General features: G+C 41.2%; 1 protein-coding gene across 1 annotated transcript in view; it reads left to right on the top strand.

The window, feature by feature from the left end:
• Positions 1 to 4,221: 4,221 nt before the first annotated feature.
• Positions 4,222 to 15,014, top strand: part of LOC141939210 (amine oxidase [flavin-containing] A-like) — a 38,257-nt gene continuing 27,464 nt past the window's right edge. Inside the window, exon 1 of the mRNA XM_074858492.1 lies at positions 4,222 to 4,362. Within this exon, the coding sequence (XP_074714593.1) occupies positions 4,284 to 4,362 (79 nt within the window). The 5' untranslated portion in view covers positions 4,222 to 4,283. The remainder of the gene's footprint in view (positions 4,363 to 15,014) is intronic.

Below are 15,014 nucleotides of genomic sequence, written 5' to 3'. Positions count from 1 at the left end.
AAGTCTGAAACATTTTATAGAACATTTCCTTTTTCTTCTACTCACGGTGCACAACATTGTCTATTTCCAAGTGTTACATGATCTTTTATAATTTCCATTACTGATAAAGTCCTTGGCAAAAAGAAATAACAAACAATTCTGTAATCATTAGCATTGTAAATTAATTGATGACCCCAAATTTAGCATAAGATAGACTAAAATACTCTTCCAAAATAGAAAACTGTTCTTAGAAAACACAGTGTCACCTGCAGATGAGGTTTGCAGTTACTCCATATCACACACACTGTTGCTGAACAAAGGGACTCCCAACAGAACTACTGATTTTGATGTTTGGAAGAGTTTGGGTTATTTTTCTCAGTTTTCCATATTTCAGCTTGATGTAACACGAGTACTAACCATGTAATTACCAGAATTAAAATGTGTATGAATGTAAATTTATGTGAATCAAGCTTTGCAAAAGGCTCTGATACTCTCTGGAAAGCTCATCTTTTTGCCTGCAGAGTAAAGTGCTAATCAACACAGATGAGTTAATGGCAAAAATTTCAGCTGGCGGTAACACTTAAGATGGCATGTTCTAGGATAAGCTCTGTTGATATCGTTAAGATACAAGAATTACCTGACTTTAGAAGTGGTTAAGTGGTGGTAATTATGACCTTAATAACGACAATTAGTCTCCTAGTGATAGTGCATTCTTGCCTTACAGCACTTTGGTTCTGTTTAACTGTCAAAAGATAATCATAAAACAAAGAACTAAAAAATTACATTATATACATGAATGCACAATAGATAATGTTTTTTATTTTGACAAAAACATCTTATTTTAATGCCAAGGATATTCCCTATGTTTGAATTCCAGTTTTCAGATGCATTGGCAAAATAAGTAACGGTGAAATCAGGAAGGAATGCAAAACATCGGTGTCTTCCACAATGACTATGTCTGATTTTACTTATCATTTGGAGTACTGAGCAGACATAAAATAACACATGACTGTGACTACTGATGACATGACCTGAGAAGTTTGACTTCCTCACATCAGCAGCTGGCAAAACTGAAAGTAAAACACCTATAGTGCAATAAATAAATTGGTGATGACACTTATCTTTGGATATTTTTCTTCATGTTCTTTGATCAAGAAATTTGATGTATTTTTGCCCATTCTTGGGGCGAATTTTTGACAATTTTTGTTGTTGCTGACACAGCTGTGATCTCAAGCAAAAGCCTTGCTCTGAATGTTCCACTGTATTTCTCAGAAACTTTCAGTGTTCTTTTCCTGGTAAATGCGAAAGTCTATGTCAGTCCTGTGACTTTCTATACCTTCACATTAATGACCACATGCATTCTGCAAGCTCAGCAATTTATTACTACAATTCATTCACAGAAGCAGTCATAAATCAACTAGACATATTGCTAGGAAATGGTTTCAGCAACAGTAGTTTCCTATGTTCACCTTTCAGCCTTGCCCCCTGTTTTTTCATAGCGCATAAGGAATAGGGCCCATTGGAGAGCATTTCTTTGTTTTTCAACTCTTTGTTCTGAGCAACAATTAGCTTCTTTCCAAATAAAATTTTGTCTGCTTGGAATAAAATTTCCTTTACTGTAAAATTTGCCATGCCTTTATTTTCTGTTGATTTCTGAACACATTTCAAATTTCTCTTTGAAAATGTGGTCATAACATTTAGGAAAGGAGGATCACTCTCATTATGACACATCACTTTCTTCCTTCCCTGCTTCTTGATTTTTCATCAAGTCCTCAGCAAACCATGATGGATCCAGCTGAGAGGTCAGCAAGTTCTCCTGATCATCTCCCATTGGGTTCATCCCATTGTTCTCAAGCAAGGCTTTAGCATCTGCTTGAGCTTTTTTTCCAAATCGTGGATGTCTGCAGATCTGTATGAGTGGAGGTAGAATTATTCTGAGATCTCTTATTTGTATCATACAGATGCTAAGGGCTTAGCAGTTAGACAGTTTTGACAGACATTGCTACCCCTGGGGTTTGCTAATGCCCAAGATAATCCTTGGTAGCCCCTTAGACAATTTTTGGTCTTTACTCCAAGGGTTGAGGCCACCACAGCGTATACAATTCACACTTTGATGTCACCACTCATCACTAGAACTGCTCTAGGTAAAACCACTTCAGTCTCCATTGTTCTTTAACAAGCCTGTTGCAGCTCCTTTTAGCACTAGAGATTTTCTGGCAAGCTTGTCTATCACCAAGTTATCTAGATATGCACAAGTTTCCTGTTATTATCACAGAGGATGTTTTTGTTGTTCTCCTCCAAACTTGGCTTCTGGATTATGAGGGAGGTGTCACTTGATGAAGGTTTTTATTCATCAGATTCCCTGTGACCTGCTCACTGGGGCCAGCAGAGCTATGGGCGCAGGTATCCTTATCACCCTCAAGAAGTAAAGACTTTTTTCCCTAATAAGCACAAACGGCTGTTGGTACATTGCATTTTCTGCTTCAGAACACATGTAACTCTCTCAGTCTTGAACTGTCCCCTTTTTGTGTACTTTACTCTGGCATGCAAGCAACAGCAATCTCAGTGATGATGAGTTTCTGTGTCAGTAGATGATCTGTCAGAGCTGTAGACATCTTGTTCTTATTTCTTATAGCACCTGACACTTGTGTGTCTGCAGCTAGTACAACACAAATAATTAGCAGTGCACATGTACTTTACCTTTTTAAAGTACCTGTTTTTATTTTTGAAGAAGATCCATTATTCTGTCTCTTGTATTGTTGCTTAGTGATTTCACAGATATTTCTGTAGTCAGTCACTGCTGTCACAGAATCATAGAACAGATTGGAAGGGACTTTTATGGGTCATCTAGTCCAACCACCCCCTGCAATGAGCAGAGACATCTTCAACTAGATCAGGTTGCTCAGAGCCTCGTCCAACCTGGCCTTGAATGTTCCCAGGGAGGGGGCATCTACCACCTCTCTGGGAAACCTGTTCCAGTGTTTCACCACCCTCATGGTAAAAAATTTCTTCCTTATACTATTCTAAGTCTACCCTCTTTTAGTTTAAGATCATTACCCCTTGCCCTATTGCTACAGGCCCTACTAACAGTCTGTCCCCATCTTTCCTGTAGGCCCCTTTAAGTACTGAAAAGCCACAATAAGGTCTCCCCTGAGCCTTCTCTTCTCCAGGCTGAACAACCCCAACTCTCTCAGCCTGTCCTCATAGGGGAGGTGCTCCAGCCCCCTGATCATTGTTGTGGCCTCCTCTGGACCTGCTCCAACAGGTCCATGTCTTGCTTATTTGGCTCAATTAGCACAAACCAAAAGTCCTAATTTTTCCCACTCTAAGAAAGCCAAGGCATTTCCGAGGAGACTGACTGTAGTATTGCACTCTCATTCCATTCTTTAATCATACCCAGATATGGAATATGATTGCAAAATTGGGCAACTCTCAGAACTTATATCAATATTTAACATGAAGTGGCATTAGGATTTTCTGTAATTGTGTGAATTGTAAAGGTCTTCTGTGCTTACTTGGAAGGGGATGACTGGCTCTCTATTTTTTCTACTTAGCTTCACAGAGATGACATTTACACTTTGGCAATAAAAATTGTACAAGCTGTAAAATGCACGAAAAAATCACAACCATCATGTATTTCAGATCAGTAATAGTAGCTAAGTACAAACAAAACTGGTATTTTGGCAACCAGTTATTATTTCAGGCATCGTATTTGGTAAGACACTTTCGTGCAAAGGTTAACCCTTCATTCCCTGGCTCCCGGGCTGAGTGCAATTTGATTCTCGTAGTACAAGCTGAGGCTTGTATACTGCTCCATGGAGCTCCTCCTCTCCCACACTCACCGCTAGCATACTTCCTAAATTTTAGTAAATAAAAAGGGGTTAGTGAGCGCCGGCTGCTAGAGCTGCCCGCATCCCGCAGCCGGCACGCTGCCGCCTATCTGCCTCCAGCCCTCCCTGTGCACCCGGGACGGGCCGGGGCGAAGCCGCGCCGGTACCGAGCCACGCCCAGGCAAAACGTGCTCCCGCAGGCAGCGTTTGCCGGCGTTTAGCGCCGGTTCCCCCCAAGCGGCCCCCGCCGCCCGCCCTCCCGCTCCGCCGGGACCTCCCACTGCCCTCTCGGGTCGCGCCGGGCGGGGGGCGAGCACCGAGAGGCGTGGCTGGGTGAGACCACGCCCCCCAACAGCGCCCATTGGTGGAGGCGGGGAGGGGTCCGCCCAGGGGCGGGGGCGGGGCGGGCGGGACGGCGCGGCGCTGTCCGCCTGAGCGGGGTCGGAGCCGCCGCCGCCGCCGCGGAAGGGCGGGATGGAGGCAGCGCCCGGGACGGGGGGCAGCGCCATGGCCCAGAAATACGACGTGGTCGTGGTCGGGGGCGGCATCTCAGGTGGGTCCGGGGGGTGGTGCGAGCATTGCGCGTCCGCCGGCCTCCCCCGGGGCATCAGCCCGGGAGAGGTCCCGGAGCCCGTCCTGCGCGGCGGGGACGGCGGTGGGGGTCGGAGCGCTCCCGACTGCGCAGCGCGGAGCCCGGGAGCGGCGGGTCCCGGGGTCGCTCGTCCCCACCCGCGGCTGGCCTTAAGGCTCGGGCGGTGCTTACCGAGAGTGTCGGGTCTCCAGGGGCTTCAGGTACGCTTAAGGGAAAAAAGGGGAAAGTTATTCCCCTTTAGGACATATTTGCTTCTTCTTGCGTTGCCTTGTACCTCGTGCTCATCAGAAGAGAGTCCGCAGGAAAACTGACTTTGTAATGTCCACAGGTGCAGGAGAACACAGGCATACAGGCTGGGATTATTGCATCCCGAGAAAGACAATATTTTTAAGTTGTGGTTTTTCACGCTGCACTTGCAATGCTGACAACTGTATTTTGATAAATGCTGCAGAAAGACATCTGGGAATATCTGTAAAAACAGGTTAGGTTTTATTACTATGAGAAGAGCTGTACTACAGACAGACAGATTCCCCCATCACGATGGATTCTTTACACTTTGCTAGGAAATACTTCCCAAAATATGCTTCAGATCTACTTTAACTACTAGCAAGTGCATTGTGGCTCCTGATCCTTATGCTTAAAAAAAAGAGAATTATTCTTATAAGACCTGGTGGTACCTAAGATGAGAGAGTGTTGCTGTGTTGGAGAAACTCTGTATTTGGTTTGTCCATGAGATAAATACTGTGTTAGCAGCTTTGGCCAGGTTTCAGTTTTCAGGGAGTCTTTATGTCACTTGTGATTCAGAAAAGGTGAGTTATGTGACTGAGTGACTTCAGTGATACTACAACCATTATTGCTATAGATAAAATAAGTTTTTGTTAGAATTGAGGAGGAGTCAGAGTCTTTCCTTTCTTTAATATGCAGTGAACTGATGCACAAAACAGCAAATTATTTACTTAATTACATTATTTCATTTGCTAAAATAACAGAAATTGTTTAAATAATTATTTGTGACAATGTAATTATGTAAATCTGTAGTATCGCTGAATAGAAAGAAAGAGTTTGGACCTAGTTTTAGTTTTACCAGGTGCCTGGGTATTTTTCTGATAGCACAAGTCATTTGGTCTTCGTCCTTAAGGCTCCTGTAATGCACAGGGTGCCCTTAGGGAATTACCACCCGTACTGTGTGCAGCTGATGGCCATGTGATCTTCATGTCGTCTTTAGGGCTCTGAGCTCTTCTTCCCTTGAGGGTACCTTGCTCCTCCAGCTTTCCAACCTGTAGCAGTGTTTTGGAAAATGCATCAAGCATTTCCAAGTGGTATCTTGTCTCAGTAGTACAAGAATCAGTAAGTTACTTCAGAACACTTACGCCTTGGACTGAAGCCTGGTGTGGAGTCTGAAATGGAGCCAAGCAGGAAATTTCAAGGCATTACAGTCCCTGAAAATTTGTCAGTGGCATTAGGAAGACAAATAAACATGTCACAGCACTCTTGAGGCACAGGAATATTTTTCTGGCCAATGGAAACCCTTATGTCATGCCAGTGGCATAGAAATTGGTGTTTGCCTGTTATGAGTTAGAACAGGCATCATTTTAAGATAACAGCCTTAGAAAAATGGACAATAAATGCCTTATTTCTTAATTAATCCATCTTTAATATGTAATACCATTCATAGCTGGGCACTATAATTCCTATCTGCTCCTGGATGGTTTTGCTTTCCACACAGCTTCTCTGTCACCACCATTCCTGTACCAATATACCTACACCTCCATTCTGTAAGAGGTTAGACAGTGCTGCTTTCTGGTCTTAAAAAAGGTAATCTGTATCTGGAATTTTGGTTCTGTCAAGATAAATAGTAAAACATGCTCCAATATGGAGAGGATTTCCCCTCAGCGTCTCTCTGACTGCAGTCTTGCCTTGCTGCTGCTTATTTCTCTCAAGATACATTTGCAGTTGCCTCGTCTGGTAAGATTACTCTCTTCTCTACTTCTGTATTTTATATACTCATTACCTGATGCTTGCAAGAAAAGATGGGAAACGTCGGGATAAACCAGTTCTTTACTAGACATACATGAAATGTGTATCAGGTATAAGCAACCTTCTTGTTATATTAAGTGTGAGCTTCCCAGGAGTGAGATTGTGGCTTTTTAAAGTACTTGTGCAGTATTTGCAAAATGAAGCTCAAATCCTGACTGGCACCTCTATTCCTTGAAGTTAAGCATGGTCTTGAGAGCCAATTTCTGTATAACCTAACACATGCTTCTCATCCATGCTGCTGCCCTCTGTATGCACACATCTGTACGTGGTCATTCACAGGGACACAGAATCGACTCTGCCTATAGGAAGCTGCAATCTAGGGATGGAAGGAGCTTCTGCAAAGAGCACTTCGCAGTGGGGAGGCTCTTGGAAGAAGAACTCAGCTCTGGTGGCCTCTACTGCTGAGATTTTTCTGCTGTACCCCATGGAATTATATTCAAATTGTCCAGAATGCATCAGCAAGTACATTTGGACCCCTGCAGAGAGGGAGCTGCAGAGCTTGGGCTAGGTGTCTGTTTTCACATGGGCGTGCATGCTAAAAATGTGGATCATGGCCAGGAATAGACCCCAGGCACATGTTTGTATCATTCTTAATGGATACTGTCCCCCATAATACAGTTAATATTCATTATAACATTTTATACTCAAACATATTAAATAAACTGATGAATTAAGTTAAAGAATTTCCCCATACCCACAGGGAGTTCTTATTTATATGCCTTGAATATTGCTCCGGTTTTCTATTTATAGGGTTTTCTACTGAACTGAGGAGGGTGTTCTGGTTTGGATTGATTTTGACCTTTTCCTTGTGCATTTTGGTTTAGGCTATGTAATTCCCTCATTAGTTAAACACAAGAAGCTGACAGCACATGAATTGCCGTGGATGCGTGTCCGATTCATTGGCAGGATTGTAACCCTGACATCCCATCAGAGAGTTCTCTGCTGCTTGAGTTAAGGGACTACACTAGTTGAGGACTAGGAGATTGTCATCCTCTGTGTGGACTAACTGCTGTATTGATGGCTTCTGGAAGTTCTCCCTTTTATGCAGCAAGTCACTGCCATACCTCTCCTGACACATTGTCCACATCCCATCTCCGTTACCTGCTCTGCAAGCCAAGGCCACATTTACTGGGAAATTCATATTTTGGCTCCACCACCCTAGGATGCAGTGTGCACAGGTACTCTGAGATAAGAGATGGGTTGTAAGGAGGTCTGGGACGCTCACTCACTCCTTGGGAACTGCTCGGTAACAACTGGACAGCATTAAGTGCTCAGAGAGTTTTGACAGAAACCTCAGATATTTCAGCTTTTCAGATCTAGAAAATGGCTGCTGCCTCTGTGTGATTTGTAATTCCTCAAAACTTTCTAGCTGACCTTATCAGGGCATATTTTCACATAGATTACAAAATGAGCTATGTTAACTCAAAGGCTACCTCCTTGCCAAATTTCAAGTTGCTGCTAGAACTTCCAAAATAGGAATAAAATAAAGCCATGAGTTTTCAAAATCAAATAATGTTTGTTCCCTAGAGGTTCAGAAATAGCCAGCCAATGTTGACCAAGATTTTCCAGAAAAAAAAAAAAATCAGCCTGAAAACCACACCCTGAAAATTCAAGCTTAAATAATTCAAAATTTGGCAAAAAAAGAGTGTAAGCAAAATACCCTAACTTTTTTAATGAGGAGTTTGGGGTATATTCATGTGCCAGCCTCACCTTACACATGAATTTTGGACACTGGAAGCCGAGTTTATCGAAAGAAAGCATGGAGAATTAAGAATATTTGTCTACATAATGCATACCAGAGACGCATCAGATATGGAGAAGTATGTCCAGAAGCAGGCAAGTCCAGGAAAACTTGTATGCAAATATCTTTTGGAAGAAGTTTCAGCACATCGTGTTACAAGCACAAAACACAAGGGAAACACAGCCATAATTGAAGCTTACACTGAAGATTATCATTCTTTGATGTCGCTAGTTCTTATTTCCACATAAAACCATGTTTGTTCTTAGCTAGAAATGAGGAGATCTCATGGCTCAACAAAACAGATGCTTAGATTTGCCAGCCGTGTGCAGGAAACAGCACTGTTTTCTATTGCACTTATGGAGGAGTCCAAAGGCACCAAACTGTAGGAAAAGCCGGGATGTAAAAATAGTAATAATTAGTCTTTATATTGACGTAAAACATATGATACACTATTAAGGCTTTTTTTTTCTCTTTCCATGGAAGAGCACTATGTTGGCATCTTCTGCTCCACAGTGTGTGATCGACAACCTTACCACTTGAGCTACCTACGCATTGGCTGTGGTCTCTGAGTGGAAGACTGAATAATGAGGAAAGGCAGATTTTTCTTGCTTGCTATAATGGCAGCACAACGTATGTTGTATACTGCTCTGTTGGTTTTGACAGCATGCCAAGCTGCTGGTGGGTGGTAGTGTCAGATAAACTGTCAAATACACAGTTACTGGTAGAAGATATAATCAGTCCCACCTGTGTAAATTTGGAGTAGTTTTCAGTAGATTTTTTTTTCTAGTGTTACTTCTGAATTTACCCAGAATTTGACCTGTAGGAATGCAATAGCTGGTTCCTAAAATGTGTCCTGTGTTTATCTCTTTACATCTGCCCTGTGCTCTGGCTGTCTGGTTCCTTCCCACTTTCTCTCTGGGTCCAACAGGAAAGCTGATAATCAGTGATAATATTTTCGCTTGGTACCAGAAATTCCTAAAGGCCATTTTTTGGGATGCAGAAATAAATAGCAATGTTTCATAGATTTCCCAGTTCCTCATGGACTGCTAGCAAGGTGACTGTCATGAGAAAAATTTACAGCAGGAACAAAACTATCAGACTCCCGTATAAAGTGTAATGGATGTTTTATACAGTAATTTCAACTAAGCAGAAATACCAGTTTCCATTTGCCTCCTTCTTCATAATGTGTTCTAAGTTTTTGCTACTAAAGATGCAAAACCTTATGATGTGGAGCATGGGCTTTGGTTAAGACACTCCTTTGTGTTATGCTCAATGCTAGATATTTAGGTTTGGACAAAATATGGTTGTGATGTGTTCATTATATAACCAGATGTAGAAATGTTATTATTTTCTTCATCTTTCATCGTATTCTTCATATGGTTTTCTATGGTAAATGTATAATTTATAAACCTTGTCTAACCCAGGGGTTAACCTTAATATTCACAGCTGGTTCTGCTCTTGAATGAAGAATGTGTCAGGTTTGTTTCTGGCAAAACCAAAATGTACACCAGTGTGATTCATAGGTTAGCAAATTCAGAGCTCTTAAGAGAGTGCTGTAAACTTGTGGTTTGTCCTTGAGGAGTAGATTTTGCATCATGCCTCAGGCTTAGGTGAAAGGTGTTGAAAGGCAGGAAAGAGCTAAGGTAGGTCTGAAGTCTTAGAAGTGTTATTTACTCCAGAGAGCAAAAGAAATAGCCAAGTAGTTAGGACAGATCTCTAAATATCCTAACATAACAAAACCAGGCATGGGACAGGCATTATGTCTTGCCTGTGAATACCGTTGCTGATGTTCTTGATACTTGTGGCAGTGACATGGATCATAGTTTAACAATGTTTTTCCCCATAACTATTTAGTTGAAGATCACCATTTAGCTAACAGAAATTTATTCTGCATATTGACCAAAGTAATTTTCAATAGTCAGAAAATCATAGCATCATAGAATTGGAAAAGACCTTTAAGATCAAGTCCAACCATTAACCTAGCACTGCCAGGCCCACCACTAAACCATGTACCTAAGTGCCACATCTACAGGTCTTTTAAATACCTCCAGGGGTGGTCACTCAACCACTTTCCTGGGCAGCCAGTTCCAATGCTTGACAACCGTTTCACTGAACAAATTTTGCTTAATTACCTTAGGTGTTTCTATTAACTAAATGGTATCAAACCATCCTTATCTTAACCGGTGCTACTCATTTTAATATGTAAGGGGAAAGAGGATGCTGCATTTCTAACCCCATGTTTATACTAGTTAACTTTTTCCTGCTTTTGTTTTGGGGGGGTGGGTGTACTTCTGGGGAAGAGATGTTTACTGCAATGGGCTCTGGACTTTGAAAATACCAGTGGGTGTGTACGGAGGAGTGGATTCATCCTCGGGATACAATTCCCTCTTCCTGCCCACTGTTTCTGTTAACACTGTCCATGAGAAACTGCCTTTGTACCCTTCAGAACAAAGCTTGCATCTGTTGAAAGCCTTTAGACAGTAGCACCGTTGAAACCAGTCAGAGTGGCTTGGTCTCAGTTGGACAATGTACTCTGTAATAGAAAATATTTATTCTCTTTTGGTTGAAATCTTTGCTGAATCAACTGGATTATTTTTGCTAGAGGAGAAAAAAGGAATTTATTAATAAATTTAAAGGGCTGTAATTTAATTAACAAGTGTTTTGTGTTTTCATTTTCAGTGGCAATTTTAAGTCTTCAAATCCTTAGTCTGTCAAAGAAAACAGTTCTTTCATTCTCAGCCTTCTATATGTTGTTGCTCATTAGTGATTTTTCTGCTCAGTCTGATGTAACTGAGCACATTTTAACTATATTTTAAAACTTATTTAAATACCATGATGAGCACAAAAATCCCAATGAAAAGAAAATCGGGGAGGGGGAAGAAGGAGAAGAAAGAGGTGAGAAAGGGAGATTTTACCCTGTGGTCATGGCAGAAATGTTTTGTGTCTCTTATGACAGGTTCATGCTTACTTGTCAAAGAGACTTCTAGCTGAATAATGAGAGCTGATTCTAAGGTGGCCATTGCCACATTTAATTACTCAATTGTGTTAGGTTTTCCATCAGCGAAACAGTAAAAATAATCACAGCATTAGCATGTCGTTACAGTGGAATTTTAATGAGGATATATTGACAATTGTCTTATTTTACTGATGTATATTAGAATGAGTGAAAAAGTTTTATAATTATTCCCCTGCTTAAGATCAGAAAAAGTAAAGAGTTTTTCCAGAAAGATTTTTTCCATGCTACTCAATTAAAGCCTGCTAGAATGCTACACTAATGGGTTAGTCGTCCTTCACAGAATGTAATTATCCCACTCCATGTATGGTAGGGTGGATTAACAAGGCTTTTATGAAGGAATGTTGTATTAGGTTGGTTTTGGTAAACTTTCAACCCGACAGTGGATCCATAAAAGGCAAATGCACTTTGTCAAAGAAAGTAGCAAGTAGGCAAACAATACATTTGGAAAACCAGCAGACAGTCACCTTTTCCATAGTAACAGGTAACCTTCTCTGCCTTTGTTTTGGTGTGCTCAATATCCACATATATAGTGGCCTCAGTTTGAGAGGTTAAAAGGTTAATGGTATCAGATTGTCATCACTCCCATTCACTGCCCTTGCATGTTTTGAAGATGTTCAGCATACATCACGTAAGAAGTACTGTCTCTGGGAAGGATGCTGATGACTTTTGCTTCTGATCATGGCATATCAGTGAATCTGTTTGATGTGGATTCACAAATCCTAGACTTTGAAAAGTAGAATTACTATACTATTACTATAGTGTTACTATCACATTTCCAATAAAGTAACTTTTTAAAGACTCCCACCATTTGTGTTACAGAACTCGTATCTGCTCATATGCCCTGTATCAACTCCACTATAGAGGCAACTTAGAATTATTCTTATAAACGCTACCCTCATAAACGCTTCCCTACAAAATGGGGAAACATTTCCCATATTAAAGTGCTCAGTTGGGAGTCAAGCTCCGGTCTCTTAAGTCCCAGTCTTGTGCACTACCTGTAGAGTTGAACCCTTCTCTCCTACGAGGTAGAGACATGCTTTGTTGTATTTTCCATCAGTCTACATACAAAATTCACTACTGTTCAGCATCTCTATGTTTCAGCCACGGTGTATGTCTTGTAGTCTTCAGATTGGCATAAATTCATTTTAGTTTGTTTTTTTTTTAAAAAAAAAAAACCCTGTATATCCAGTGTTTTGATGCACTTGAAACTGCTTTGCTTGATAGGATTATGACAATTTTCTGAAATGAAAGCAGTGGCAGCATGATCTGTGGCAGCAGCAATTCCGAGTCCTTAATAGCACTGCAAAATCAGTAGGAATAGAGCTTTCCTGCATGGCTTCTTCAGACGGGGGGGGATCTTGTTGTGAGATTGCCATAGAAACCCTTGTGGAGGATGTATAAGTCATCTTGCCTTGTTTATTCTCATCTAATAACAACTGAATTTCTACAGCCAGATACTTCAAATGAGGCATGGTTTTGGCAGGCTCCTTTCATCTTTCTGAGGCAAGTAGTATATTTCTAATTCATAGAATTAGAGTGGTATCTGGAAGGAGTGCAGCCAGTGATTTGGGGTGGTTTGGAGCTTTATCCCTAGGCTACACTTGGAGGAGGTGGAGGCAGCAATGGGGCACAGCAGCGCCCTCGACTGTGACAGGCATGTCTGTGCTACAGTTGTATGGGCATATGCAGGTGAGTTTTAAAATACCTCGCCTGAATTGTGGCAGCAGCCTGAGAGGTCACAGCCCATTGCTCGGTTTAGCCCGATATGGCATGCTTGCAGGATGCTGTGGATATCCACAGTATCCCAGGACATTGTGGCTGGTGTCAAAGCCCATGCGTGGTGGAGAGCCAGGGCTCTAGAGCAGTGCTCACATTGCGGGAGACCCTGGTGGTATGAGGGTCCTGCCCTCCCCCTTGACAGCTCCTGGAAGGTGTGTGATGTCCTCTGGGGAAGTAGTGGAGATGTTGGAGAGGAGGTGAGAGGCGAGCTCCAGGTGGCCTGAAGGGAGCTGAGCAGGCAGAGATGGAGCAAGGAGCTGGAAAGGAGGTCTCGTTCTTTCCACTCTCTCATTCTCACCCCAGCGATCAAACAGAAGTAAATGGTCACTCTATGGTGTCCAGTCCTGTAGAGGGTACTCGAACAGCGACAAAAGTCTTAAAAATTCAAGTTATGGAGAAGATAAAGGGAAGATATGCAATCTATTTAGCAGTTAATTGTGTATCAAAAGCACATAGGCTTCATGACCTGTGGAAACACCTGTATCTGGTACACTTTGGAGCTAGAGTTGGGTTCGGTAGACAGCTGCGTAGAGATACCCTTTGTGTGGGTGTTGTTGCTAGTCCTCCATTTTGAAAGAAAATTGTTTCCATGCTTTAAACAAATAAATGTGTAGTAACAATCTTTAATCAACATATTTTTCATTGTTCTTACTTCTGAGTCGGGCCCTCTCCCAGTTGCCAGTAAGACGTCACTGTTCCAGTGTATCTCTTGCCCTTTCCCAGTCTGTGTAGCTCTGAAGCCTTTTTTTTTTTTTTTTATCAGTGTCTAAGATGGCACTTGGCTTAACAGTAATGAAACTAAAAACCTATAAGGCTGGAGTGCAAGAAATACAGTTTAACAAGCAAATAGGTTAGAGAACCTCAGCCACATTATCCCAAGTTCTTCATCCTTTAGCAGTCCTTCTTTATTTGGATATATCATGTAATTAAGCTATAAACTAGTAGTAAGCTTAACTTCCAACCCAGTCCAGTGCAACCATTATTCTTCCTAAACAGCTGTGGCATGAATACAGCTAGCATATACAGCATGAAATGATGGTCTTAGGCACTAAAGATTCACATACAAATATTTTTCATACCTAGGCCTGATTTTTTGCTGCTTCATGTTCCTTAGAGTAACGCGTGAATGTGCTGTGCACTTTTTCAAGACTTGTATATCTACGGTAAACTTTCTTACAAAAGAATTACCCACTCGTGCCTGAGTGTCCAGTGGTATTTATGCAGAACAGAGAAATTCAACTTTTTATTTTATGTGAGTAGGAAATCCACTTTTTTGTGACAAAAACCACTGTATATTTTGAAAAATAATTTTTCCTCATATAAAAAGTATAAATAATTGTAAAAAAATACTGCTGTTCATGTTTCCAACATTATAGACTTCTGTCTTCTATGTTTATGTTGAGGAAGAGGAGAACACTCACTGAAAGGATTAAAGAATTAACTATTAAATAAATGTAATATATTCTCTATACACTTTCATGCAGGAAAAAATTGATCAAAAACTACTGACAGAAATTAGATCAATTTATAAGATGTTGACTCCACTGAGTCAGTGCAATGGCTTGCATTTTTAAAAATCAGAATATTAAATAGATGGAAGAATTAAGTATACTTCTGCTCCAGCAGCAGTCTAAAGAATATGATGCAAGGATGTAAAGTTATTTTTAGACAAGTATGGAAATCGTATATATAATTTTTGTCAATGTAAGACATTTGAACTTCCTCAGTTCTGGTTTCCAGTGAATGGTGTTCAACTTCCCCATTAAAAAAAGCTTATATGCACAGAAGTTTATGGGCTATTCTATATTGTCCTCAGAACAAATGAGTACAATTAACACTGCCCAGAACAACTCTCCTCTGGTCTTTTCAGGCGTGCATTCTTTGTAGGCTCATGAACAGTTGCTTTTAATCACATTTCAAGGTAGCATAATAAACATGAATATAATATTGTTATTCCTTACTGCAGGGTATCTTGGAAATTCTGATCAATAAGGCTGGCTTTTGTATACTTAAGGAGGGGAAAAAACTCCAAAGAAACAA

Source organism: Strix uralensis, chromosome 2 (genome assembly GCF_047716275.1).
Source record: "Strix uralensis isolate ZFMK-TIS-50842 chromosome 2, bStrUra1, whole genome shotgun sequence".
Lineage (NCBI taxonomy): Eukaryota > Metazoa > Chordata > Aves > Strigiformes > Strigidae > Strix > Strix uralensis.
The sequence above is the reverse complement of the archived record's forward strand: the minus strand, read 5'-3'. Positions and strand labels throughout refer to the sequence as shown.